General features: G+C 46.9%; 1 protein-coding gene across 1 annotated transcript; it reads right to left on the reverse strand.

Moving 5' to 3' along the window:
* On the reverse strand, positions 1,740-24,655 carry C4H8orf46 (chromosome 4 C8orf46 homolog). Its single transcript, XM_003125610.4, has 6 exons — positions 23,959-24,655; positions 19,709-19,764; positions 12,807-12,957; positions 8,821-8,882; positions 5,816-5,907; positions 1,740-4,080 (listed from the first exon to the last, which is right to left on the reverse strand). Exons 1-6 carry the CDS (start codon positions 24,023-24,025, stop codon positions 3,897-3,899), a joined length of 612 nt encoding a protein of 203 aa, XP_003125658.1. The 5' UTR covers positions 24,026-24,655; the 3' UTR covers positions 1,740-3,896.

The following is a 26,754-nucleotide window of genomic DNA, read 5'->3' on the forward strand; positions in this document are numbered from 1 at the left end:
AGAGGGCACCGTAAGGGCTCAGGCCCCACCAGAGGTCAAGGAGCAGGGTGAGGCAAACGGGGGAAAGAAACAGAGAAAAGAGGGTGTTTTATGCTGACCAGCAAGATGGCAGGGGTGGGGTGGGCGGACACTGAGAAACTGAGAACAAGCCTGCTGTCACCATGGTTTTACTGTGGCCAGAACTAGTCCTGCATGAAGCAAAGAAACCATTCCCATTGTTTGCTTTGCCTCTATGATGTCACCCAGAGAATGTGATTGCTTGGAGCACTTGTTCTTAGAAATAGCTGTATCTAACTCCTCCTCTACCCCTACTCCCCCAACAATTGCCGGATGGGGTGGAATGCCCAGTTCCATGGAGTCTGTGAGCAAAACCTGGTGTTGAGTGGGGCCACCTCTGGGGCCCAGGTGGTCAAAGAGCAGAAAATTCACCTTGATCTTCTGCAGATGGGAGTCTGAAACATTGGCCAGCACTTGCCCAGCATTCCAGGTAGCCCTCCCTGTTTGGGGCTGGATCCAGCTCCCCCTGTCCTTCCTGGAAAAGCACAAGCACCTCTTAGGCCAGCAGGCAAAGGCCTGGCTCTTTGCCTCCAGGGAAGGGAGTTTAGCTTCGTGGCAACCTGTGTTCCTAGGGGCCTGGAGCTTGGGGCATACAAGGCTTCCAGGAACAGAGGGGGTGTTAAGTGGGCCTATGACCTTAGGTGATCTGAGCCTCCATACTTGGCACCCACAGACCCAACAAGGGGCTGGAACCAGGTTGGCACAGGCGCAGCTGCCACGTCAGTGATGGAGTCACACATCTGGTCCTTCTTTAGGTCAGTTCACCTCCCTTGGCGGCACATGCCTCTTCCAACCTATGTGCTCCCTCCCAACAAAGGCTATTAATAGGTATGAGTCTTGTCTCACATCCCAAGCACCCCCCCCCCATTTTATTTTTTTAGGCACATGGCCTGGTGTGCAGAATTGCTCTCTCCCCTGCACTGTGGCAGCACCTTCACCACAAATGTTTCAGCAGAGGCTGAGGGTCTTATCAGAAATTGAAAACTAAACACAATGTGAATCCTTAAGAGAGTTGTTTTTGGTCTGTGTTTTTCCTTGCATGTCCCTGGGTCTCTGCCAATTTAGAGTCAGAGGCAACGCGTCACGTGACATCTTTTCAAATTGGGCTCTGGCTGCCGCTGCCTTCCCTGCCTGCTGCCCACCTGCCTGCTCTAGAGGCGGGGGTGGGGGAGGGTGCTCCAGAGAGCACACAAGCAAGAACTGAAATATGTGACTGGACTTGGTCCTAACAGAGGCAATTTTATTACCCTAAATGTCTTGGAATCCCTGTTGCCTCTGGCTCCGTCATTCCCCGGCAGTCGTCTGCAGCCAGCCTTGGCGTCCTTCTGCAAGTGGCTGTGACGTGAGTCACGGGGGCAGTCTCCAGAGAGGCTGACCCTGAGGTGGGCACAGAGTGACGGCCGCTGGGCCCCCTGGGGCTTGTGATGGGGAGGAGGGCGAGCCCTGAGAGCACCGGTCGGGCCAGGCCAGGCCCCATCAGAAATGGCCCGGTGACTGTGGGCAGGGCCTGTAATATCAAAACCAGACGTTGCCTGAGGATGGAAAGAACACGCTGGGTTCTTTCTCACAGTCCTTTTCATTTAGGAAAAGAAGCAATGAGGTCCAGAGGCATAATTCTTTCCCTGTGTGAAAGACTTCTCGCATCCAGTGAAGGAGCCGCAGGCATACTCTGTGGCGACTGATTAATGTCACAAACAAAGCATACTTTATTTTTATTAGAATTGGCCAATTAAAATGTTCTGTACAAGGCAAACACTTCATCATGAAATAATCAAATTAAAAAATAAATAAGCTCCATCCTACATGGACCCCCAGCTGCCATATACAAATAGAAGGACATTAGCTCTAAAGTAAATAAGATAAATAGTCATAGGATACTCTAATAGGTCCAGTGGAAATCACCTTTGTCCTGGGCCCCTTTATACTGTGGACTTTAGGCCCTCATTGAAAGAGAACTTGATGCTCAGATCTCCAAATCACATTCCAGTGGAAGGGTGGGCTGTTCAGAGTCTAAAACAATGGCTGAGGAGCAGAGGCCAGCCAGGTGGCCTCTTTTCTGCCCCCACCCCAGGCCTTCTTACATTTATTTCACCTGGAGATATGGAAGCAGGTAATTTAAAGGGCAAAAAAACCACGTGGCCACAGAGCAGCAGCATAGGAATAACATTGGAGTCTGAGGCCAGCAATGTGGCCAAAGTCCTCTTTGTACCAAGAAGAGGCAATTTCCAACCTAGTCTTAGACTACATTTTACCATGGAGTTGCTGGTTAAGTGGATTGGATTAGTTTAAGCTTCTGAGTTAGAAAACAAGCCTTCTGAGGGCAGAGTTGAGGCCACCGGTGACACATATACGATAGGCATATGGCCACTACTCTGCTCCACAGGCAGTTGATCACTGCACTCCTTTCTTTCAGATTCCAGCTTCCCAGCACTCTAGGCAGCGTGTGCCAATCAATTATGTTTAGCCTTTGAGATGAAAATTATTTACTAACCTTGGTTCGTCTCTATGTTCTGAAAATTTTGTATGAAGGAGTAGACAGAACACAGGCATTGGAGCCAGACACCTGTATGGGTTAGGTGCCTTCAGACTAACCATTTAACTGCTTTGAAGATGTGTCTAGTAAAGGGGGAAGGCCACCTAACTCAGAGTGAATAGAAAGATTGGCATAATGCGTGTAAAGTGCTCAGTATCACTCCCAAGACATAGTAGGCTTTTAATAAATGGTAGTTATCATTATCATGGTATTTTCAGGCTACTGATTTTGACAATAGAATTAATGATGACATTTCCATTGAAAGAGGGAAAGTATAATATTATACATTAGATTGAACCATGTGAAATTGATAATTATTTTGACCTACAAAAACAAGAATTTCTTCTTGTTCAGTGTAATACATGACTTATATTGTTTACTTGTTCTAACTTTGTCAAATTCTTTCCTTCAAAGATTGTCCCCACAGACTTCGTCCTACCCCTCAAAACTGTCCTTATATCAGTTGCTAGATTAGGCAATGCAAGAAGTCCAGTGGAAAAGTTGAGTCCACTAGCTGGTATCTAGTCACATGACCTCTTTAGGCCTTGGCTTCCCCACCTGTAGGTTGAGAACAACTGTGCTTTCTTTAACAGGGACTTTGTGAATGTAAGAGGTAATGGATGGGAGACTGCTTTCAGAAGTTAAAGTAATTATACCAAAGCAAGGTATTATTAATTCCACTAGATTATGGCACTTAAGAAAACACCGGCATTCAAAATTTTAAATCGTTTTTCTGTAGAAAAATCCGCATGTAAAGAATAGAGAATTCATGCAATCATGCCCATCGAAACCCATCTTCATGATACCCTCGAGTGAATATTAGAACTACTAATATATACAGCGCTTCGTCACTAAAAATTGTACAGCATCAAGATGAAATAAATATGGTAACAGGAACAGTGAGAATCATTGTGTACAAGCGCCTCAAACATCAAACTCTTCCATTTATAACCAGAAATTAGAACAACTCATAAGGAAGACTGAGGAATTGCCTGCTTCCTTCCTTGGAGGTCTTAAAATGGGTTGTGAACGTTTGGTTTTGGTGCAGTTCTGCTTCAATACAGAGCTATAGAAATTTTGTGACCTCCCAAGTCACTTTCAGACCAATGGCTTTATGGATTCTAAGCAGGAACAGTTTTCTTTTGCCTTCGAGAGAAGTTCCTTTCCATGTCCTAAGCCAGGCGATCAGTTGGTACTGGAGGGTGATGCGCGTGGAGCAGCCGCTAGCAGAGGTGAAGGTGGCTCAGTTCTGATCCAGAAGCTTCCTCCCCTTGCTGTGAACTCAGGGCCCCTGGGGAGGCTCACCTTAGTCGGCCTCAAAGGCGCTGTTGGTAGCTCCCACGTATTCAGACTTCTTCTTGTGCCTGCTCCACATCTTCCGGAGGATGCTGGGGACACCGCAGGAAGCACTGCCTGTCAGCGGTAGGGAGGCTTCTGCTCCCTGAGGGAGGGTTGGGTACTCTTCAGTCATCTTCTTGAGGTTTCTGGACCTACAAAAAAGCCAGGGGTGGTTGGGGAGGACAGTCACTTTGCTGAGCCTGACTGCTAATTGTTGTCCCCAAGAAGAGCAACCAGAGCCTTTGCTCCTCTGCTCACACCTCCTGTGACCAGGGTGGGGGGTTGGGAACGGCCTTTGCATGGGTGAGGGCAGGAGGTGGCCTTGGGCATGCTGGCTCAGGGATCTCAAGTTCTGCTCTTGTTCCAAACTCTACTATCCACCCCCTCCCACCTCTGCGCATGTGTTACCTTCTTGGTGGAAAGTGCAGGATGCCTGGGGCTGAATCCCACTCCCCACTTACTGTGTGGGCCTCACCTCAACCAGCCTCAGTTTCCTCATGTGCAAAATGGGGATAATTTCAGCCAACTCCCGGGGCTTTGTGTGGAGGAAAATAAGTGTCCAGCACACTGTCAACCTCAAAAACTGTTCATTTTTCTCCTTCCTTGCTCCCCTTTGGTGAAAGAAATGGCCTTCATTTTCTTTCAACAGCTGGGGTCCAGGAGCAGTTGGAAGTGAGCATGTCTAAGCTTAGTGAGAAAGGGGCCATTTAGACCCCTTTGCAATGCAGCGGTGTGGATGGAAAGTGGGCCTGTCTTGAGGCTCAGGGCTGGTTACCCTAGTAGCCAGCCACAGCCCCTGCCGCTCACCAAAGTTTGCTTCTAGAACCTAACACAATCCAAACAGTTTTCTCACTCTTCTTCAATTAGGTCCCAATACATTGACTTCGTTTTTATCATTCATTCTAGAAGGCTGTCTTTCATCTCATAGGGCTTCACACCGGTCTGTCCCTCCTTTAACTCCCCCAGCTTTCAAGGTGTGCACCCTGCATGTGGATACTGGAGCTCATGGCCCCCTATGTGTGAGCATCCAGCCCTTCCCAAGCTTCCCTCCCAGATTGTAAACTGCTTGGAAAATGATGCAACAGTGGCTAAGCTCTTCATACAGTCTCATCCAGTTCTCAAAGGAACCCCTCCAGAGGGGTACTATTTATGATCTATTATTATCCCCACTTTGGGGGTTTGTTTTTAAATAAATGAGGACCTGGAGGTCTGAATAACTTGCCTGAAGTCATGGCACGTCAGTGGCGGTGCCCAGCAAGCAGGTGGACCTGAGTGCAGAGCCCACACCCTTCCTCGTCCCCGAAGTCACTTTCTGCTCCCTCCAGCCTAGAGGATGGTGGTGGTGGTGCAAAGGGACACAGTGAACTGAGTTTAAGACCCTTGCTTGTCACCTTAGTGCCCCCACTGAAGGCAGCTGGGGGATTATCCCTCTGCTACTCCAGCAGCTGGTCCTGGATCAGATTTAATAGTAACATGGGGGTTATCAGTTTGGTTTGAAACATCTGTATCTTCTGTACTTTTTACCTGGGCAGGGCCGTAACCAAATTTATGAGGAATTTCTGACACCAGCATGCCTTTGGGAGGCTGTGAATACGGCCTGTGATTACATTTATCTAATTAACCAAAAACCCTCCCAAATGACACTTCTCCAAGTTTAAAGAGTGGCGTTAATGAAGTGGAAACCATCACAAACACTGCAGTTTAATCCTAGGGAAACAGTTGATGAGGCGCTACAGACCCAGGATTATTGCCCTCATTAAAGGTAATTTACAGCTGGCACGGATTTTGTCTGAGCATCTCTGAGACTGTCAACCGGGCCACCTGTTCCTCCTCAGCCACAGAAGCAGCACGGGAGGGGAGCCGAGGCAGCCAGGGCGCAGCACTTACCCTCTGGTCAGAACAGCTCCATTCTCCAAGCCTGGGGCTGCCGCCTCCAGGACAGCAGGGGCTTTCACGGAGATCCGGGCCACCGGAGGCATCTGGGTTGTGAGAAGGGAGTGTGAGGATGTTGCCATGTTCCTGGTGCTGACATTGCCTGGAGCCTCTGGAAAGGGCATCAGCTAGATGGAACCACCGTCAAACTAGGGCAGTGGTCCTCACGCCAGACACCCCTGGGAGGGTTTGTCAACAATTGCTGAACCCACCCAGGCTTCTGATTCAGTAGGTGTTGATGTTGGCCTGAGAATCTGCACTTCTAACAAGTTCCTAAGTGCTAGTCCAGGACTCCACTGTGAGAACCACCCACCTAGAGAAACTTGAAAGACAGCAATGCAGTCTAACCCCAGCCCTCTGTCCCCCTCGTACCCCATGGTCTGTCCACTTTGTTGTCAAATCCTACAGATTTTTTTTTTCTTTTTTCAGGGCCATATCTGCAGCATGTGTAAGTTCCCAGGCTAGGGGTCGAATCGGAGCTATAGCTGCCAGCCTACACCACAGCCACAGCAGCACCAGATCCGAGCCAAGCTCCTGGAAACACCGGATCCTTAACCCGCTGAGCAAGGCCAGGAGTCAAACCTGCGTCCTCATGGATACAAGTCAGGTTTGGAACCTGCTGAGCCACAACAGGAACTCCAAATCCTGCAGATTCTTGGTTTGAAATACTGCAGAGGTTAGTGCCATCCCTTTCCTCTGCTGCACCCTGTAGGACCAGTCACCTGGCACCTCCGTGCTTCCCACCAGACCCACCACATACCCGGGGCCCCTCCTGGATTCGCAGGCTCTCCCCACTGTAGGGTGAACCGAGGCCAACTCTGCACCCTGCTCTTCAAGGCTCCTCAAAACTAGACCCCACCTTTTCTGCCTTCTGTTTTCCCCCACGGGTACCAACTGCAGTCCCAGCAGGGCTGCCCTGCCCTTCCTGATGCTCACACACAGCTCTGCGTCCTCCCCCGACTTTCCCTCCCCTCTCTGGGTCCAGCCTCATCTGTGTCTGCCCTTCAAGGGCACTTCCTCCAGGAAGTGGCCAGGTTGGTTTCTCTCTGTCTCTTGTCCCCACAGCACTGAGCTCCTATGGGACACACTTTGGCACCCCATCAATTCTGTTTAGGGTTCTCTACTTGTTTCCTATGCTGGTGCAGTCTCCTCGGAAATGGCTTGGTGCGACAGGGGCTGAAAGGAGGTGGTGAGTGCTTAAAAAACATGGGGTGAATGAGAAGGAACTGCCGCCTGAGCAGGGCTAAGTCCAGAGTTTGTTCAGTCAGTGGACCTGGGCTCTGCTCTTCTACCCCAAGCCACAGGGCAAGCTTAAGGTCACCACATTCCTGGAATTGCTGGGAAATTCCAGGTCGAGGACACTAGGCTTCACCAGCGGGCCAAAGGTTGTGGGCAGAGTTACTGTGCCACCTTGTGGCTTCTCGGGAGCTGTCCCTGCCCACTGTGCCAGCAGTCCTGGCACCATGCTTCTTCCCTGCCCCTGTCCATCCCATTCCCTCCAGTGCATTTCAGCGTCCAATCAGTTTTCGCTGCGTGAGCTCTGACTTGCTCTCAGCCCTGGGAGAGGGGGCCTCCCGGGAGCTGCAAGACCCCAGTCACACATCTCAGGCCCAGGAAAAATGATCAGTCATGTTGCCTCTATGTCCTCTGCACTGTTGGTGTCTCTCCTTTGTGACCATGTCCCCATCACCATTCTGTCCCGCCCCACCTGGCCCTGGCCTGCCAGCTGCAGCTACCTCTTGGCCAAGAGCACTGTTTGAGGCCAGCCTGGGGCTGGGGGCAGGCAATCCAAGGTGGTGAGCTGCCCTCTTCCCCTCAGCCTTTTGGGCTCAGCCAGGGGCAGCTCTTGGAGCTGTCACAGCCCACCAGCTTGCATTCACTTTGTGGTGGCAGCCTAGCCATCCTCAGCTTCCCCTGGGTACTAGGTTGGGATGGGGGGCCCCTGACTGTCCCTTCCCTGCCCTTTGGGTGGTTTTCTCAGTACAGGGATGATGTACCCATGATAACTGGATCAGATTTTCCGCCCAGATCAGGAGCGAAGTGCTCACATCTCTGTCCAGTTTGTTCCATAAGGACAGGGTGGACCCAGGTACTCCTCCAGTCTCCTCTAGTTCTCATGATCCATGAGTTTTGAGAGCTGATGCCTCCCAGTATGTTCAAGCTGACCTCACCACTCTGCCCCTTCAGTGCCAGCCCAGAGGGTACCCACATTCACACCCAGGAGACGATGCTGAGATGTGCTTTTTCAGGGTGATGCTGATCTAGACCCAGACAGGCACTGCCTGATTCCCCCTTCATGGAAGGACAAGCCACCCAACTGGGGGAGGGTGGGCAGCAGGTGGCTCTCAGTTCCCTCAGGAGTCCTTGGCTGCAGAGAGTCACCTTGCCCAAGGTATCAGCCAACAAGCTATGACAGAACAAGGAGAAAACATAAAGCTTTGTCCCCTGGGTCCAACTTGGGACAACCCAGATAGACACTTGTTCCAGAGCTCCCATCTTGCATGGTGGTTCAGTGGTCCCCTCTGCTGACACCCCCGCCCCCCTGCCCTGGTTGCATACCCCAAGCCCCACACCTCAGAGTCAGCTTCCAGAGAACCTGACCTGGAGCACATGCCCTCTGCAGATGGTGGTATCTTGTGTTTTCACAGCACTCAGGACACCTGCAGCTCTTTACCCCTGTAGCTGCCTGGGGATTCGTCAGGCACATCCACTGAACTTCTTTCCCCCCCCCCCCCCGTTTGGGTGTCCCCTAGGTAATTCGTCCTGTTTGGCTAAGAGCTGAATCTATGGCAGCTGGCGGTGTGTCACCAGCTGACAGACTTCAGGAGTAAAGTACCCCCAGCTACGCTTTGCTAGTAATCCTCAGACCTGGACACAGGACATGTAGTCTCTTCATGGCAAAGGAAGGGTAGGAAGTTTAAAGCACAGCATATACAACTAACCAGGCTACTCTTACTCACCAAAGCTTTTCCATAGGCTCGACTGCCACACAGATTTGCCGACTTGGGTTCAGAAATACCACCTGCAAAGTTGAGGGGACATTACTCAGTGGTGCTCTGGGTTCCACCTCCCCTTGCTTCTGCATCAATCAGCCCCTTAGCTGATCAATCACAAGGGGGGAATTTCTAGTGGCCTTCATACCGAGCAGCAAAATCACACAGTAGGCAACAGTTGAGTGGGTCACCTACACCCCTGGCACTCGGGTGGTGGGGGGCTAGAACCAAGGTCTAATGAGGTCACGTGTGTTCAGGTGTTCAGTACGTCTGCCTGCTGTAGGTGCTCAGAGGATGTGCCTTTAGCTCTTCCTTCTTTCCTAAGGCGCCAGATGACAAGAGGTTATCACAGTTGTCTTTTTTTTTTTTTTTGTATTTTTAGGGCCGTACCACAGCATATGGAGGTTCCCAGGCTAGGGGCCCAATCAGAGGTGTAGCTGCCGGCCACAGCCACAGCAACGTGGGATCTGAGCAGTGTCTGAGACCCACACCACAGCTCATAGCAACGCTGGATCCTTACCCCACTGAGTGAGGCCAGGGATCAAACGCACGTCTTCATGGATGCTAGTTGGGTTTGTTAACCGCTGAGCCACGATGGGAACTCCTATCACAGTTAAGTCTTTATAGCTGGGATCAATCACTTAATTGCTCCTGGACAGCCCTCTGTGAAAATTAGCCCAAAGTCCTGCCTGCTGTAGGAAGTAAGCCTCATCCTGTGCAAGGACTGGAGTTTTGAGTCCCAAGACCTTGGCATGAGGTGCACATAAGAACTTTCTATGCCTTTATTTCAGAGGCTCAACCCACTTCTGCAAATCCAGGTGTTGAGCCGAGGTAGCTGGTGATAGTGGGGGAAGCTGGCTTTCAGTCAAGGCCCTCCTGGGGCCGATGTTCCTGGAGGAGCCCCATCTTATCAGACCACAGAAAATAGAAAACTGCCCACCTTGAGGAAAACATCCCAATGCCAATAAAATGAAGTTACAGGACTACCAAGATCCCACCAGAATGTGCAGGGCTCTGGCAGCAGTAATGACAGTAGCTCATATTTCTGAGTATTTACTGTGTCAGGTGCTGTGCTAAATGTAAAACAGAAACATTATCTCATTTAATCCCCACCACAACCCTTTCTAGATGAGGAAATGGAGGCTTTAAGAGACACATGGCAATTCTCATGAACCAGGTAAGGATGATCTGGGGAATGGCAGGCTGATCTCCAAGGTGGTCTTGCAGGGCTGGGGAAACTTGACCTTGGGACCCACCCCCCAACCCTAACGGGAGTTGCCAGGTGGAGAGATACAGGGAAGGCAGTGTGTAGAGAGGAGTATCAACGAAGGTCCGGAACATAACAGAATATAATGAGGGGTCAGAGTTACTCCACAGCTCAGGGTTGTTCTGTGTATGGATTGGCAGGGACAGGGGTGTCACAGGAGGGGGTCCTGGAGGGCCTTGGGCCTGGTCTGGAGGCTGGTTGGGAGTGGGGAGGACACAGTGTTTAAAGCAGAGGGATGACAAAGGCAAATTCTGCTTTCGGAGGAGACCCTCTAGTAGCTTTGTGGAGAGAGAGGACCTGGGAGCTGAGGGCTGGGATTGGCTGCCACACACAGGGATGAAGGGAGTGTGGCCCAGGTAGCCCGAGGCAGGGACCAAGAAGGAGAGAGACTGATTGCAGAGGAGCTGACACTGTCAGTGGTTAGTGTGGGGAGTTGGGGTGGGGAGGACAACATCTCAGCAGCTTGCTGGAAAGATGGAGAGTGGCCACAGCTGGGAAAGGAAGAGAGGTTTGAAGATGGAAGACGAGTTCCGTTTGAACAAGCTGACTCTGAGCTGTCCAAGGACATCTTGGTGGAGAAGTACCACCGGGAGCCAGTTCCCCCAGGCCTGGGTGGTGGGGTGTGCCCTTTCTGGGCAGTTGAGGCTCATCCGTTCAAGGCTTCAGGATGAGAGTGTGTCTCAGCCGGGCCTCTGCCTTCAGAATCCCTACTATTTCCAAGGTTCTCAGAGCAGATTTCTCCCATGTGAGCAGGTTATGGCATCTAGGAGCGTTCTCCTGTATCTCAGAAAAGAAACTGGTCTCCAGATGCACAAGGAGACACACAGCCTTCTGATGGGAGGATGAAGATTCATGCGCCAGGCCGGTGCCAAGCCTTTCCTGTGGAGAGCACAGGAGTCTGGCTTTGACTCAGGAGACCCCTCCCTCTCATCCCCTCTGGAATCTGTCAGATTGTGGGAGTTGAAGGAACTGAATCAATGCCCAGCTCCATTTTTTTTTTTTTTTTTTAAACTTGACTAGCACATTTTCTGCATGAGCTGACTGTCACACAGTGGGCAGACTCTCTCCATTTCATAACTTACTGTTCTCCTCTTCCAGACCAAGCTTCCATAAGCTCATTAGGGAGGAAAGTAGCCCCTAAAATGGGAAGACATTATTCTCTGGGGAAAAGAGGCAATTAGCTAGGAAATCAGGAGACCTGAGATTCTGTCACTATTGAGCAGTGTGACCTTGGATAGGTTGCCCCTTCTGTGTATCAGCTGGGGGTGCTTGCAGTAGATCGGTGGGTCTCTACCTTCAGGGTGCATTAGAATCACATGGGAGCTGGCCCCACCCTGGGATTTGATTCAGTAGGTCTTGGGTGGGACCCAAAATTTACGTTTCCAGGAAGTTCCCAGGTGGCTCTGCTTCTCCAGGGATGCCACTTTGAGAACCACCCACAGATCATCTCTGAATCTTTGCTAATCAGTATATTGTCCTTGGACCAACATCAACAAGCATCACCTGAAGGCTTAAGAGAAACAAAATCTGGGGTCCTACTCAGTCCTACTGAATTAGAATCTGCATTAACAACAAGATTCCCAGGTGATTCTTTTGCATGTTAAAATTTAAGAAACGTGGCTCTAAATTTCTTTTGTGATTTGGTAGAGAAGATATTCTTTTTCTTTCTACACACATGCACTCTTCCACCCACCCACCTATATATAGAGAAAAATTATCTCCTCTTAATTTGCAAGGCAGATTGTGGTTTTCCTAATGCTTTCACTCTCCATAAAAATGTATATATGTAATCACTTAATGAGAGAATATAGCTTGACTTATTTGTTCTTATATGTAGGATCATAAAAACAGGGTCAGGGTGTTAGTGACCAAAGAAACCTTAGAAAGAAGATGGATGGATGAGGAGACTACTCAATGGATTCTAATTTCAGTTCTTTTAACAAAGATGTTGACACCTAAAAGCTTTGGAAAAGATGTCCAAGACTTTGTGTATTTTTGGAGTTAAAAATATGAATAACTTTAGGCTGTGGGCATAAGAGAAATAACCTAAACCAGGAATTAAAAGCAAAATACCATTTCAGACTTCAGCAGGCTAGACAGATTCCTATTTCACAGTGTGGGGGTGGGAACCATTTTTAAAATAGTGTGGCAGGTAAGACCCTGATGTTTCCAGCTTTCAAAGCAAATCTGCCTCAAAATTCTTTTTATGGGTGGTTGAAAGGACTTAAGTCATGCAAATTTAAAATGGTGAGATTTTAAGATGGCAGTTGATAAAGAGCCTGTGTGATCTCACACACACACACACACACACACACACCACGGAATAACGTAAGCTTCTTTTTCTTCATGAGTCATGCCTACAGTAGTTTCCTCTCCCCCCAAAGAGAATGATTTTTATCTCCTCAGTCCAGCAGGACTGCCCCTGGAGCTGAGTGGTAGATGAAAGCATCCTTGCTCATTACACAGACCCAGAAACGAGTGTTTTAAGGAAGAAGGGGTTTTGCCGGGGCTGCTCTGCGGGGCCCGAGAGCACGTGCGGTGAGGGCGGGAGCTGCACACGCACCACGTGGCGCGCCAGAGGACGCCAAGGCTGACCACTGCGGGGACGTAGACACCGTGGCAGCTGCCCTAAGTGGCCCAGTGCCCCCCAGGGCGGTTCCAGGGACCCGGGCCGCGACGCACGTACCAGGCCTGGTGGGGGTCTTGGCAGGGTGGGGTCCCTGCTGCCGCGCATTCTGGAACCGTCCGGGCCTGCGGGCCTCGCCGTCGCGGCGCTCGCTGCGGTGCGGCAGCAGCTCCAGGGGCCGCGTCGTGTAAAGGTCCGACTCGATCACCACCTGCGCGGCGAAGGAAGGTATTCGGAATGTTATTTTCATTCTCAGCTTTCCTCTGTGGAGGAGTGAGGCCTGGCGTGCTCTCAGAGCCATCTTGTAGAAGGAGGAAGTAAGGCAGCACGTGAAAGCCTGAGGAGCCCGGGGGAGGCCCAGCGTTTCCTGCTCTGAAAGGGAAGCCACCGTTCCCTTTTAGGAACCAGAACCCCCACCTCTGCCATTCCTTTGCTGTCTGCCCCACCCGCCCCTCCACTGGAGGGAGGCGGGTTACTTCCCAGGACATGACTTCTGGCCTAGTCCCTCAGCAGGGGGTCTTCTGGGCCCGCAAAATAAAGAGGAAAGGGCTCAGCTAGGAAGGAAGAGCTCCCTGCCTTGGCTTGCTTAGTGCTCAGTTCTCATTCCCCACAATCCAGAGGCAGCGAGAGGGCCCAGGGCAGTGCATTGGGCCAGCACCAGGGAAGGCGGGCTGGATGCGTGGTTGGGGCCTCCTGAAACCCTCCTCACAGCCTGATTTATATTCTCATCTGTAGGACACTATGCCGGCCAGCTGGCTGCTGCTGGTGGTGTCTGAGATCAAACTGGTCTGAGGGCAGGTTCTTTAGCAACCTAAGGGTGAGATTGGGGAATGGGGAAGGAGCAAAGGGGAGACAAGGGTTTAAAGGGTTTCCCTTTTTTTTTTTTTTGTCTTTTTGCCATTTCTTGGGCCGCTCCTGTGGCATATGGAAGTTCCCAGGCTAGGGGTCCAATCAGAGCTGTAGCTGCCAGCCACAGCCACAGCCACAGCAACGTGGGATCTGAGCCGAGTCTGCAACCTACACCACAGCTTAGGGCAATGCTGGATCCTTAACCCACTGAGCAAGGCCAGGGATCAAACCTGCAACCTCATGGCTCCTAGTCGGATTCCTTAACCACTCAGCCACGAGGGGAACTCTCAAGGGGTTTCCCTTTTCGAGGTCAGCAAATTGCCTCCTGGAAGTAGGGAATGTATTTGTGCAACAGCTTCACTCTGGAAATTTATGCTCTCCTGTTGGGCTCAGATCAGAGACCTGGGGCTGGTAAGGAGGGAGAAAGACATGAGACCTAGGTAATGTAGCAGCGTCATGATTTTAGGAAAGTTCTAGCCCAACTCCCTGATTTTACAAACAGGGACACTGAGGCCAAGGGCAGCTGTCCATAAGGTCACAGAGCTATAAGGGGCAGAGCCTGGACAAAGACCATGGTTTCATGATTCCTAAGTGAGTGCTTTTCATAAGACCCACAGAAGTGCTGACATCTAGGTAAGAATTTTCAAGTGCAATTAATTGTTCACAGAGCATTTGGAAAGATCAGCAGATCACCAGGCAGATCCCTCCTCCACAAGGTTGAAGTCTGGGAAGAATGTGACATTTGCAATCTCATTCATCCATCTTTCCTGATGGTGACACTGCTGCTTATTATCAAGGGGCTGTGAGTCACAGTGATGATGGCTCCGTTGCTTTGGGAGGCCCGACTGACCCACACTTTAGTATAACTTTATTCCTTTAAGCTATTCTTACGACGTTCGTGACATCAGAACGAACAGGATGTCAATAAAGTTGTCTAAGAATCAGAGGGAATGGGGGGAAGTAATGAAATTGTCTGGAGAAGGAACAGTGTGTGGCTGTAGAAAAAGAAAATATAACTTACGAGGGGTCTAGAGAGGGAGGAAACTTCCACACTAAGGACAGTTCAGAGAGGAAAGAGATATTTGTAAAGGAAGAAACCTGACATCCATGTGGTAGCTCATGGGGTGAGAATAGATGCAAATAAGATTTTCAGGATAAAGTCATAAATGTTGGGACATTAGAGCAATTACAGAATAGGAACAATTTCTCGGGAACTCAGAAGCCAAAAGCCAGTTGGATGAGGAAAGAAAAGGCCATGGACAATTCTTTCTTCTCTGAGACTTAGTTTCCCCATTTTAGGTGGGCTAAGACCTTTCTTGTCTTTTCTAGTTTGAATGTTCTGTAGAGCTGGGTCTGAGTTTTATGAGCAAAGGATGAGTCAGACTGTTAGGGAAAATCAAATAGAGCTCAAAGGCCAGAGGACCTTTTTAAGCTGTCTCATCTGGACTGCATATTTGTCTTTGTTGTTGTTGTTGTTGTTGTTGTTGTTGTTGTTATTGTTGTTGTTGTTGTTGCTGTTTCTTGGGCCGCTCCCGCGGCATATGGAGGTTCCCAGGCTAGGGGTCTAATCGGAGCTGTAGCCACCGGCCTACGCCAGAGCCACAGCAACATGGGATCCGAGCCGCGTCTGCAACCTACACCACAGCTCACGGCAACACCGGATCGTTAACCCACTGAGCAAGGGCAGGGACCAAACCCGCAACCTCATGGTTCCTAGTCGGATTCGTTAACCACTGTGCCACGACGGGAACTCCTGGACTGCATATTTGAAGACAAGCCCCTAGCCTCTGATTTTTTGTTTTTGATCAAAAGCAATTTTTATATGTATTCATATACTTGAGTCATTTTTTTTCCCTTGAAGTAGAACTGTTTTAGAGAGGGAAGGTCATAAACCATAAACATAGCAGTCTTTCTCAAAAATTTCCATTCCCAGGAAAGCTGAGAGTATAGTTCTACGGAGCCTGGCTGAAGTCAATTGGATATTCCAGGAGGTGGTGCCCCGTGTTTTGGGGGCTTCACCTCCCCCATGGAGAGTTGTCTCCTTTGTTTAGATTCTAAATCCCTTGAGAAATTTCTTCCCTGGAATTCCCATTTAACTCCTAGAGAGTATGTTTTAGTTTCTACTTTTAAGCTTTCGTAATCATAATTGTGTCCTTATGAAGCCAATAGGTGTTGGTATGAGGGTGATTCAAACAGAAACACTGTGTTAGAAATTCAGGGCAAGGAGTTCCCTTGTGGTGCAGGGGTTAAAGATTTTGTGTTGTCACTGTAGCAGAAAGAAATTCAAGGCAAGATCTTGGTTGCAAACTAAATATTCCTGATTCACGAGGGATTGTCCCTGAGTCATGAATGCTTTGTGGCTCCTTCAGATCCAGAAGTACAGATCTTTCTTAACGTACGGTGGGATTACATCCTGATATATACCGCAAAATAGCGTAAGTCAAAAATGCATTTAATATACCTAATCTATCAAATATCGTAACTTAGCTGAGCTTACTTTAAAGATACTGAGAACACTTATATCAGCCTTCAATTGGGCAAGATCATCTCACACAAAGCCTATTGTATAATAAATGTTGACTGTCTCAGACAATTGCTTGAATACTGTACTAAAAGTGAAAGATGGGATGGCTGGCTTGGTCCAGGGTGGTTGTAGGTCTATCAGTTGTTTACCCTCATGATCATGTGGCTGGCAGGAGCTGCAGCTTGCTGTACTGCCCAGCATCACAAGAAGAGTATGTATACCACTAGCCCGGGAAAAGGTCAAAATTCAAAATTCCAAGTGCAGTTTCTGAATGCATTTTGCTTTGGCACCATCATAAAGCTGAAAATCATGAAAGTCAAACCATTGTAAGTCAGAGACCATCTGTAATGTCAAATTCAACTCTTTGACAGAAAGGTCTGTTCTCTAACTCTGAATTACCTCACCAACACCCCTTGCCTTTCCAGTTTTGGTGGCACTCACTGCTTTTTGAAAGTCAGGAGTGTTTTCCTTCCAGATCGTGGGCTTAAGTTTTCAGAGATAAGAGAAAGATAAGAATTTCTTGCACTACATCAAAGAACCCATGAAAAGCCCCTCTTTCTTAATATATGAAATAGTCTCAAAAGTCCTTTTTTTTTTTTTGTCTTTTTGCCATTTCTTGGGCCGCTCCCAAGGCATATGGAGATTCCCAGGCTAGGGGTCGAATCGGAGCTGTAGCTGCCAGCCTACGCCACAGCCACAGCAACGTGGGATCCAAGCCGAGTCTGCAACCTACACCACAGCTTAGGGCAATGCCGGATCCTTAACCCACTGAGCAAGGCCATGGATTGAACCCACAACCCCATGGTTCCTAGTCAGATTCATTAACCACTGAGCCATGACGGGAACTCCTCAAAAGTCATTTTTTAAAAAGATGTACAACCGACAGAAGGATGAGCAAAAGATGTGTCTTTTAACCCATAGGGGAAAAAATATCGAAATCTAAGAAAAGATGAAGAATGGTATTAATCACTAAAGAAATGCAAATTGAAACAATAAGAGGTTTTCACCTATGAGATTACCGAAGATTAACAACATTAATACCATATAGTATTAGCTAAGGAGTTCTGGTAAAGTTACTTTAAAACAATTGCTAAGAGTTTGGCAATGGCTATAAAATTTTTTCAGTGTTCATATCCTTTGAGCATTTTCTTTCTTTTTAAAAATTGATTTAAAATTGACATATAACATTGTGTAAACTAAAGTATAAGGTATTGATTTGATGACCCAGAATTTTCATATCTGATTTATGCTTAAATGCATTTGCATAAGTGTATAAAAAGTATGTTGAATATTTCTTGGGGCCTTGTTTTAGTGGAAAAAATGGGGAAACCTCATTTATCGATGATTTGATTAAATAGTCCAAAAAAAACCTTCAGATTTAGTTTGGGTAAAAAAAGTTGTAGTATATTATTCATACAGTGGCATACTATGCAGGCTCTATAAAGAATGGGGAAGAGCTATGTGTATTAATTGGATATAAATATGTTCAAAATATTTGTTGAAAACAAAACAGCAAGTTACTGAGCAATAAAGCATGATAATTATATATTGGTATATGAGAAATTTTCACTTAAAATGCAGGTGCTTATTGAATGCTCAGTATGTGTCAGGCTCTGGACTAAGCACTTTACATACTTTTTCTGGTGGTTCTTGGGATTTGCCCTCTCATTATCCCCATTTTAATACTGAGGAAATTGAGTTCCAGAATGCCTCAGCAATTTGTCCAAGGGCACATAGCTAGAAATGGATAGTTCTGGGGTTTAAAACTAGGAAATGGGGAGTTCCCTGGTGGCTCAGCTGGTAAAGGATCTGGCATTATCACTGTCGTGACACAGGTCTCTGCTGTGGCTCGGGTTTGACCACTGGCCTGGGAACTTGGTGGCAAAACAAAAAAACCCAAAGCAAAACAAAAAAACCCCTGGGCAATGGCAGTTTGACTCTAGCCTCTGTACTTAACCACTGTGTTCTACAGCGTCTCAGGATTTTCTGATTCTATATTTTACATCTTTTTAGTGTTTGAAATTTTGTATTGGGCACATACTGCTTCGGGAATTTAAAATGTAAATGTATATCAAACGACAATGACTAAAACCCAAGGTCATTCCCAGGACACTTACACTTTTTTTTTTTTAATGGAGAATAGGATTTAAAAAAATTGGAGGGAGTTCCCGTCATGGCGCAGTGGTTAATGAATCCGACTAGGAACCATGAGGTTTCGGGTTCGGTCCCTGCCCTTGCTCAGTGGGTTAACGATCTGGCATTGCCGTGAGCTGTGGTGTAGGTTGCAGACGCGGCTCGGATCCCACGTTGCTGTGGCTGTGGCGTAGGCTGGCAGCTACAGCTCCGATTCGACCCCTAGCCTGGGAACCTTCGTATGCCACGGGAGCGGCCCAAAGAAATAGCAAAAAGACAAAAAAATAAAATAAAATAAAATAAAAAATTGGAATACTTATAAACTCAAAATGGTGTTCTACAAAAGAAATTGTGATAGAAACTCCAGTATAATCAAGCGGAAACAACAGTTAAAATAAACCTTTAAATTAATATACAGAGATGTATTGACAGCTTTTATATAAAGAATCTGTAAATCAGGAGTCCCATCATGGTGCAGCAGAAATGAATCTGACTAGGAACCCTGAGGTTGCGGGTTCGATCCCTGGCCTCGATCAGTGGGTTAAGGATCCGGCATTGCCATGAGCTGTGATGTAGGTTGCAGACTTGGCTCGGATCTGGTGTTACTATGGCTGTGGTGTAGGCTGGAGGCTACAGCTCTGATTCGACCCCTAGCCTGGGAACCTCCATATGCCATGTGTGCGGCTCTAGAAAGACCAAAAAAAAAAAAAAAAAAAGAATCTGTAAATCAAATGAGAAAATCAGTCTCTAAAGATATGTAAACTAATTTTAAGCTAATGCCTGTGCTTATTAAAGTGGTGAAAGATAATACAAAAAAATGAGAGCTGATGTTGGTGGGGTTGGGGTTAATGGAAAAGCATTGTTGGAAACCTGGCGGTTGTTCAGAATTCCTGGTGATATGTGATGAAACTGCAAGCAGAAACTATCCTTTAAAAATCACTGTTCTGTCCTCCACATCTAGCAGTGTCTTTCACACGTAGTAGGAATGCAAAGATTGGATGGATGGATGAAACTGTTGCTATCCTTTTACTTGTTCATTCTACTTTGAGGCCTGTGCACAACAGAATTAATCCAAAAGAACAGTATTTTTTACAGATTCATTGCACTGCTATTTATAATAGCGAAAAAATGGCACTTTGCAAATGTCAACAATAGGAGAACACTTAGGTCGGGGACGCTATACCCACTATATTGTGGACTCCGATCAAGACCAAAAAATGTCCATATAAAATGAAAATTGCTGTCTGTGCAGAAAATGATAGAAGAAGGGGGTCTCATTCAGGGCTGTTTGTTGTCTGGCTGACCTTTGTCAGCTATTTGGATTAAGGATGCAACAGTGACAACATGGGCTATAGAAAATCTTCTTGGTTGTTGAGAGCAGTGGGAAGGGAAGAAGCTAGATAGGGCTTTTAAAAATGTAAGTCAGTAAAAGGGATCAAAATTGAGATTTCCTTACATTCTTGGTTAAGAGATGCTGAGAGCTTTTGACTCTTCTTCTGGCTGGACTGGACACTGCAAAGAGAAAGAAAGGAAAGGTGTTAGAGAACCCTGTGAAGCTGATGGAGAGCAGCAGTCCTGCGAGGGTTTGCACCTGGAGCAGGACAATGGGAAGAAGAGGCAAGTGCACTTGCAGTTTTAGGTGTTACTTGGTTAAGTGCACCAAAGCTCATAGCAGCCGAAAGGTGAAAACAACCCAAATGTCCATTAACAAATGAATGGATAAACTAAACGTGGTATAGACATACAATGGGATATTATTTAGCCTAAAGAAAGACTACAATTCTGATACATGCTATGACATGGATGAACCTTGAGAACATTGAGCTCAGTGAAATAAGCAAATATTGCATGAGTCTGCTTGTATGATACCTCACCTAGTCAAATTCATAGAGACAAAAAGTAGAAAAGAGGTTACCAGGGGCTGGAGGAAGGGGGGGCATGGGGAGTGATTATTTAATGCATACAGGGTGTCAGTTTTGGAAAGATGAAAAAATTAAGAAAATGGATCATGGTGATGGTTGTACAATGTGTCAGTGTACTTGATGCCACTGAATTGTGCTCTTAAAAAATGGCTAAATGGTAAAATTTATATTCATGTTTTAATACAATAGGGAAAAAAAACTTAATCAATCAGAAAAAAGTTACTGGGTTGGAAAAAGGTGTGTGTGTTGTTGAAAGTGGAGACACCCCGGCGTCTCTTTTGCGCGTTGATGCCAGAGGGATTTACTTGATTTATGTGAAGTGAAATCCTGCCAAGCCACTGCCTTGCCTAGAGCGGAAATGACTTGTCACATATCAGATAAGTGATCAGGTGAGAGCCGTGTTGTTGTTTTCTGTGGAGGGAGAGCAGCCGTGAAGCCAGGGGTGCAGAGGGCTGGTTAAGAGCCAGGGCTCCGAACTCCTTTGACTTAGGTGTGACTGTGAACTTGATCACTTGCCTGCTATGTGACTTGAGCGGACCACTCTTTCTAAGCCTCACTTTCCTCACCTGGAAGATAGGAGTCAAGCTAGCATCTACCTCAGAGGGTGGTGGAGAGGGTTCGGTGAACTGATCTTTATGAAGCCCTTGGCCACCTGGCTGGGTGAGTTCTCAGGAATTAGTGTGGTGATTACTACCCAACGAGGGCAGGTGGAGGAGGGAGCGCTAACCTCTGGGGACTGGAGATTCCCTTAGGAGTTCTCTTTCTGGAGTTTCCTCCATTTCCCCCTGCTGTTCCTCGACTCCCCTCACCAACCCCTCTCTGTCGTTGTTTACCCCAAGAGAATGGCTCTGAATGCAGTGGTGCTCTTCCCTCTAGAATTAAACCCACTGGGGAGCTTCAGGAAATAACTTCTGGTATAATTTCATGGTAAAACCACAGCCTTTATCTTTTTTTACTGTGAATTGTGCCCATGAAATCTTTCCTTTAAAGGGCTCTCCTCTCTAGGAAGTAAAAGTATACAACTTGTGCCTTTAAAATACTTAAACACCATAACACTTGCTTAAAAAACATCATAACCTTATTTTTGTGGTGTATTAAGATGGCTCAGCTAAAAACATGTACAGGTATTACGTAGAACCATTGTGTATATGTGTGTGTGTTGGAAAGAGGGATATAACACAACCACCATAAACGTGACAGTGGCACACATTGAGCTTTCCCAGGTGACGCTTATTTCCTTCTCTCATTCACTCCTCAGAGCAGCCCTGTGGGGGCGGGTCTCCTCATTAACTCTGTTTTGTAGGTAGGTGCTGAGGATGAGGGTTCACACGGTGGTGGAACGAGGCCTGTGCTTTTAAATGCCAGGCTGCTGAACTTGTGCTCTGGTCTATGTTATTGTCATTGCATGTTGACTAAACAGGAGCATCTGGGAGGGAGTGTATACCAGGGGGATCATAACCCCTGTTAGAGAAAGTCCAACAGCCTCTGTTTCTGCAGGCAGGGACCATGGGAGTGGATGGAGAATTACTGATCTCTTTCATAAGCAGTAACTTAAGACTTAGCACTGAATTCTCCCACTGAGAGCCCTCTGCTTGATGCTCTGGAGAAGGCAGGGTGAGGCAAAATAGGGTGTAGGAAGAGGTGGGCTTCTTCCACGTACAGTCTCAAATGAAACTGCCAATAAATATTCCTTTTCTAGAGAACAGCTTCCAGAGTCTGACCTGTCCGTGAATACTGATGACTCTTTGGTTTAATACCAGGAGGTGGCCATGAATAAAAATGGCAAGAAAGAGACATAGGATTGAATATTTATCTTTGACTAAATATATTCATTGCTCTAAATATGGAATAAAAATAGAAATCACATTGATATATTTAATGACTCTTACTTCATGCCAGGTACTGTTCTAGATGCTTTATATACTTTATCTATATTTCATTCCCCCCACCTCTGACCAATAACCTTGAGAGGTTAAGTTCTAGCTCTGTTTTTTTAACAAGAGTGGCAACTTAGGCCCAGAGAGGTTAAGTGCTTGCCCAAGGTCACACAGCACAGAAGTAGCAGTGGGTCTCTTGACTCCTCTTCTAAGCAAATGAGGGCAAAGGCCTTGTTTTGAATGATTTTCTTCAGGTGAAGTATGACACTGCCCCTGATTTGCGTAATAAGTTTTTAATTTAAAAAGGCCACTCAGCTTTGATGTTTTTCTCCTTCAAGATTTTTTTAGATGGAAAAATTTACAGAAAATAGACATTTTAACATTTTTCATATTTGCTTTCAATTTGTTTTCTTATATAAATGGAATAAGAAAATCAGAGGACAAAGTTTGGTTCCCTTTTTACCCTCCCCAATTCTGCTTCCTTCCCCCTCTCCAAGGCTGGTAATATCACTGACTTTTAAGTCTTTCCAGCCTATGTCTTTTATATTTTCCTCCAGATATATATCCATAAACAATACATAGTAGTTTTGTATTTCCATATTTAATAATGATCACACACATGTAATTTTTAGCCTGCTTTTATTTCTCTCAGCGTTATGCTTTCGAGACCTGCCTGTCCATACACATAGATGTATTTCATCCCTGTTGACTGCTCTGGACTATTACAGAGTCTGACCACACTACATTTTATCCCTTCCCCGCTTCAAGGACATTTAGGTGGTTTTCTGTGTTGTTCTTGGGAACGCAGTGCCCCTGTGAGCCTCCAGGTGTGAGAGTATTTACAGAAGTGGGACTGCTGGGTCAGAGGGTCGGCTTTGACTTTCCAGGCAGTTCCAGAGTCTCCAGAGAGAGTCCCAACTTCAGCACGTGGGCGACTCCCCGCTCTTTTTTGCCTCTCCCTCTAACTGGCAGTAGATGTCTAACGCTTAATTTGTGTTCCGTTGGCTGTCTCTTTGTGGCCAGGCTGTCTCCCTTCCCCCAGCAGTGGCCCTGTCGGTGGCTGACACGGGAAGAAGAAAGGCATCGTTTGAACAGGGGGTCACCAGCAGACCCCCAGCCTTCCGCGTTCAATCTGACAGTGAGACCAGGGTCTAAGTGGCATCCCGAGCTCTACTCAGCAAGACAGGGGTGGCAGGGAGAGTGCAGAGCGCCGGAGAGAGGGCCCAGCTCTGCCGGGGGGGTGGGGGAGTGGGGGTGGGGGGTGGTGGGAGCTGTCCAGGACCCAGACCCCTGGGTTCCGAGCTGTCACCCAGAGCCCTTCCCAGGACTTGACACCATTCACCTCAGAGCACCAGGGCTTGCACAGAGTCACACCCGTGGCAGTGCTGGTTCCAGGTTAACTTTGGGAGCTAGCCCTGGGGTCAGGCCATCACTGGACCACTTCCCTGGACTTGAGCCTGCTGCCGGCAGCCTCCCTCCTCACATTTCAGGGCACAGTTAGACATCATACTTTTGAGTGGGCTGTCTCATTTCAAAAGCCACTTGCTCCCTGGAGGAGAGGAAAGAGTCTATCTAGCTGCCCTGGGAATTTTGTTTTCATCTCTCTTTCCTAAAACAATGGCTTGCTGTCACTTTCAGTCAGCATATTGGGTCAGCAGGATCGAATTAAGTGAAATGGGGAGTATTTTAACTGCCCTCATTTTCCCCGTGATGGATTTTTTTCTCAATGATTGACCTTCATCCATGTGCCTCCTTTTCAGAAACAACAACCACAAACACCATCAAAACAGAGACTATCCGACCTCAGGGACCTGAGGCTTGTAAACCTAGTAAAACAGCACGTGACTGTCTTGACCCTCCTCTGAAGCTGCCACATTAAGGAAAGAGTCAAGGGCAATTTTACTCACCTTTGGAAGGAATCACGGTGGTGAAAACTTCTATATTTTCATCGCTGCAGCTGTAAATCTGATGCATCGTTTCAGCCTTCTCTCCCCAAAGGTGCTGGGGAACCGGAGGCCTCTCTCTAAACCCCTAGTCGCGAGGTTTCCTAATCCAGTCTGACTCAGGGATCATTGTGCTGGTCCACAAAAGACAGGCTGGTGCTGTGAGCTCATCTCATTCCAGAGTCTTCCCTGCAACATTTTCTAATCCCATCTGTCTTTTTTTTTTTTTTTTTTTTTTTATGAATCCTATTATTGCGAACCTTTGATTGAGCGTGGCGGCTTCAGTCCCCTCCCAGCCAGGATGTATTTAACATTTTTATTTTGCCCGTGTCTGCCGCAGTGAATTTGGAAGTCTTTTGTGAAGTGGTGATGAAGTGAGATCGCCTACTCGGTTAGCGTAGCGCCAAGCGTGGCTGGAGGATTTTACCGAAAAGGAAATGTGAATTTTGGTACCCCCTTTCATTTCAGAAATACAGGGGTTTTTTTCTTCCTTCCCCTCCAGAAGAACTGGCTATTCAGTAATCTGTCATGTGCTAATTTGGCTCTCTTCAAAGTTTCTATTTTAAACAAAAGGACTGTTTTTCCAGAGCATTTTTGGCTCACGCCAGAGCATGACAAGGCTGGCATTTCTAGAGAGCTGTGTGTTTAGTATTTCCTTGTAGAAGCCTGCAGGTGCTTGTAGGGGTGTGGTGACAAGCAGTGCCTGACACTAGAAGTGCCCAATTATAGGGAGGTTATATTTTTATTATTCTAAATATCCTAACATATATTATCCTAAATATCCTATTATAGCCTATATATCTTATATTTTATGTACATAAAATGTGTCCTGTGTATATCCTATGTGTATCCTATGTATGTATATCCTGTATATCTTATGTTTTATCCTGTATAGCGTGTGTGTGTGTGTGTATATATATATATACACACTATATATATATACACAAAAAAAATAAGGCATGGTTGAAGCATAGGTGTATTATGTCAAACCCACTGCCTTTCATTTCACCAGTATAGATTTATTTCTCCCTGTTGATAACGATGATGATGCAATGTTAATAATGATAGCTGACATTTATCAAATGCTTGCCAAGAGCTAGGGAGCCCGATAAATAATCTCATTTAATGTCTACAACTACTTGGTGAGACTAGCTATTATTTTTGCCATTTTCTAGGTGAGGAAACTGAGGTATAAAGAGATTAATTTGCCCAAGATTAAAATACCTAGTTCATGGCAGAATCAGAATTTAGTCCCTAACCTGACTCCAAAGCCAGTGTACTTAACCACTAAATTGTACTCCATTCTTCATCTCCAAAGCATCCCCCCTACTTTGAACCTGGGGGGGACCTGAGCCATAATCTCTTAAACTTGGATCTGGTGACCTCTGATATTTCTGTTTTAGACAAACCTGGGGCATTTACTCATCCCGTGGTTGTCAGCATTACCTGCACGTCCCTGAGAGCAGCACAGCCACAGAGTATGGCTCTGGGGAGCCATGTCTGTTCTACTTGAATTTGTCCCCTTGGGCACGTTTTATTGAACCAGGACAACGCATAACCCAGGCTTCTGCCTCCGGGAAACAGAAGTTGGACCTTGGCCTGGGACCAGAGGGAAGGTATTGACTTTCAATATCTGAGGAGGTTCTCAGAACCAGTGGGGGTGGAGCTAATGGGAAGCCAGGGACACAAGTGGAATGCTACTCTGGAAGGGGCCTGAGGCTCGGATGCAAACCCAAGGTCAAGAGTTTTAGTTAGGGGAGGAGAGCAAGTCCTTTTACATTGACCTGTACTTGGTGGGTCTGTGGTTCTGTGTGCACTCAGGGAGGGGCCAGTGGGAGGCATGGGAGGTTGGGGGGTGTAGGGAGTATTGGGAGGGTGAGGGGTGGGTGTGGAGAGATTCAGACAGAGCATAAAAGGTGGGGAGGGGGAGGATTGCCCCCACTTAAGGGTTTCCCATTTTCTGTCTTGTCTCTTGGCCCTGTGGCCTTCCTGTCTCATGGTCAATAAGATAGCTCTGTCTCCATCTGATAGATTTCCTTTTTGCTTAAACTTAAGTAGATTTTGGTCATTTTCAGCTAAAAAGAGTACTGTCTAAAAGGCCTGTCTATAGATTTTGTAACCTCCACAGTGATTCACTTTTTGGATGCTATAAAGTTTAGAGGAGCACCTAGTACAGTAGAAAGCAAGATCCAAAATTATGTTGAAGATGGAGTTCCCATCGTGGCTCACTGGTTAACAAATCCAACTAGGAACCGTGAGGTTGCGGGTTTGATCCCTGGCCTCTCTCAGTGGGTTAAGGATCCGGCCTTGCCATGAGCTGTGGTGTAGGTCGCAGACACGGCTTGGATCTGGTGGTGTTGTGATTGTGGCATAGGCTGGTGGCTAGAGCTCCGATTAGACCCCTAGCCTGAGAACCTCCATATGCCTCAGGTATGGCCCTTTTCTAAAAAGACAAAAAGACAAAAAAAAAAAAAAAAAAAATTATGTTGAAGACATGTTAACAGACTCTAGGTAATAAAATCTGCAAGAAATTTAACAAAACTGAATGAAAATATCTCCCTTTACATTAAAAATTAATTATGGAATTGGGTTGATCTGATTAAGCAGTAATTTATGAAAAAGAAATCTGGGGATTTGGTTAACAAATGCTTAATAAGAGGTAATATTAAAGAGCAGGGGCTAAAAGACGTAGATATGGTTTCAAGGACTTGATACTAAATTGAAATTAAGAACCCTCTGGGACATCCAGAAGCCAATCAG

Source organism: Sus scrofa, chromosome 4 (assembly GCF_000003025.6).
Source record: "Sus scrofa isolate TJ Tabasco breed Duroc chromosome 4, Sscrofa11.1, whole genome shotgun sequence".
NCBI lineage: Eukaryota > Metazoa > Chordata > Mammalia > Artiodactyla > Suidae > Sus > Sus scrofa.

What these genes read in the sequence shown, in the direction of transcription:
- C4H8orf46 (XM_003125610.4), bottom strand. Translation starts at nt 24,025, where the DNA reads ATGCATCAGATTTACAGCTGCAGCGATGAAAATATAGAAGTTTTCACC. An exon ending in GAGCCTATGGAAAAGCTTTG is followed by an intron (nt 5,908 to 8,820) that starts GTGAGTAAGAGT and finishes CTCACAACCCAG; the next exon opens with ATGCCTCCGGTGGCCCGGAT. An exon ending in GGAGCTGTTCTGACCAGAGG is followed by an intron (nt 4,081 to 5,815) that starts GTAAGTGCTGCG and finishes GCTTTTTTGTAG; the next exon opens with GTCCAGAAACCTCAAGAAGA.